Source organism: Sphaeroforma arctica, assembly GCF_001186125.1.
Source record: "Sphaeroforma arctica JP610 unplaced genomic scaffold supercont1.9562, whole genome shotgun sequence".
Taxonomy (NCBI): Eukaryota; class Ichthyosporea; order Ichthyophonida; genus Sphaeroforma; species Sphaeroforma arctica.
In genome coordinates this window covers 1-1,058 of record NW_014030996.1, presented here as the reverse complement: position 1 = coordinate 1,058, position 1,058 = coordinate 1, and the positions used below count along the sequence as shown (strand labels likewise).

The window sequence follows — 1,058 nt, the reverse complement described above, 5'->3', positions numbered from 1 at the left end:
CACACACACACACACACACACACACACACTATATATATATATATATATATATATACACGTATTTGTGTGTGTGTGTTTAGATTTATGAAGCCACATTTTTAATGTTTTTATATATAAATAATCACCTCTGGCGCCGAGCTCTTTGCTGCAACAGGTAGTCATAGAGTGTAATCATCCTATGAGTTGAGGCACATGTATTGTTCATGCCCTTCTCTGTTGGATTGTCGATCACATCTATTTATTGTGTGTCGTACTAGGCGTTGTCTCTCGTTTGCAGATGGACCGTATGTTGTGCACGTATATGCCTTACACATTATCTATGGGTAGGTTGTTTATAGCTCATGTGTCTGTTGCCAGAAGGTGGTTATAGGGTTAATCGGTGTCTCTTAAAATGTATTGTCACAGACAGCTACACCTTCCAAACTGTGGGGCACGAAGCGATAGATGCGATTGGACAAGCGATGGAGCTGCCGCTCTTTCGAGGTGATTTGATTGGTCGACCCGTGGCCACTGAGATGCACTACACCAAACCATTGGATGCCAGGGACGAGGTGGAGGATCTATATGATCTGCTCAGTGACGTCAAGGTGCTGTCCTTCGATAATATATACGACACAAATGTACTAAACACGGCTCAGTGATGTTGAAGTAATATATATATATATATAGCTACGCACGAATCCTTTTCGTGACCTACACCGTGGTTAAATGATTATTCTGTTCTCCTCTGCAGAGGCAAATGCCGTTGATTGAGGGGGTGTCTGTGGGGGCCATTCTGTCTGACTACCAGAGACTGCGAGTTGAATTGGTGTGTCAAAAGTTGGGGCTCAAATCATTAGCCTACATGTGGCATAGAGACCAGCACGACCTGTTGAGTGACATCATCGAGTCAGGCGTTACTGCGGTAGGTAATCTTCCGGGGTTGGCAGTGGGTCTGTGCACAGGGTGAATTCAAACGCATGGACACACGTGGCAGATACGAGAGTATACGAAATGAACTTACATAAACACACACACACACACACACCCAACCACACACACGCACACATATATATTTA

The 1,058-nt window shown here is 44.0% G+C and overlaps 1 protein-coding gene across 1 annotated transcript; it reads left to right on the top strand.

Moving 5' to 3' along the window:
- Positions 1-461: 461 nt before the first annotated feature.
- On the top strand, positions 462-949 carry SARC_17028 (hypothetical protein; the record flags this gene model as incomplete). The annotated part of the gene is made up of 2 exons (XM_014288870.1): positions 462-587; positions 734-949. The coding sequence occupies 2 exons, from the start codon at positions 462-464 to the stop codon at positions 947-949; spliced, it is 342 nt and encodes a 113-aa protein (XP_014144345.1).
- Positions 950-1,058: the final 109 nt, after the last annotated feature.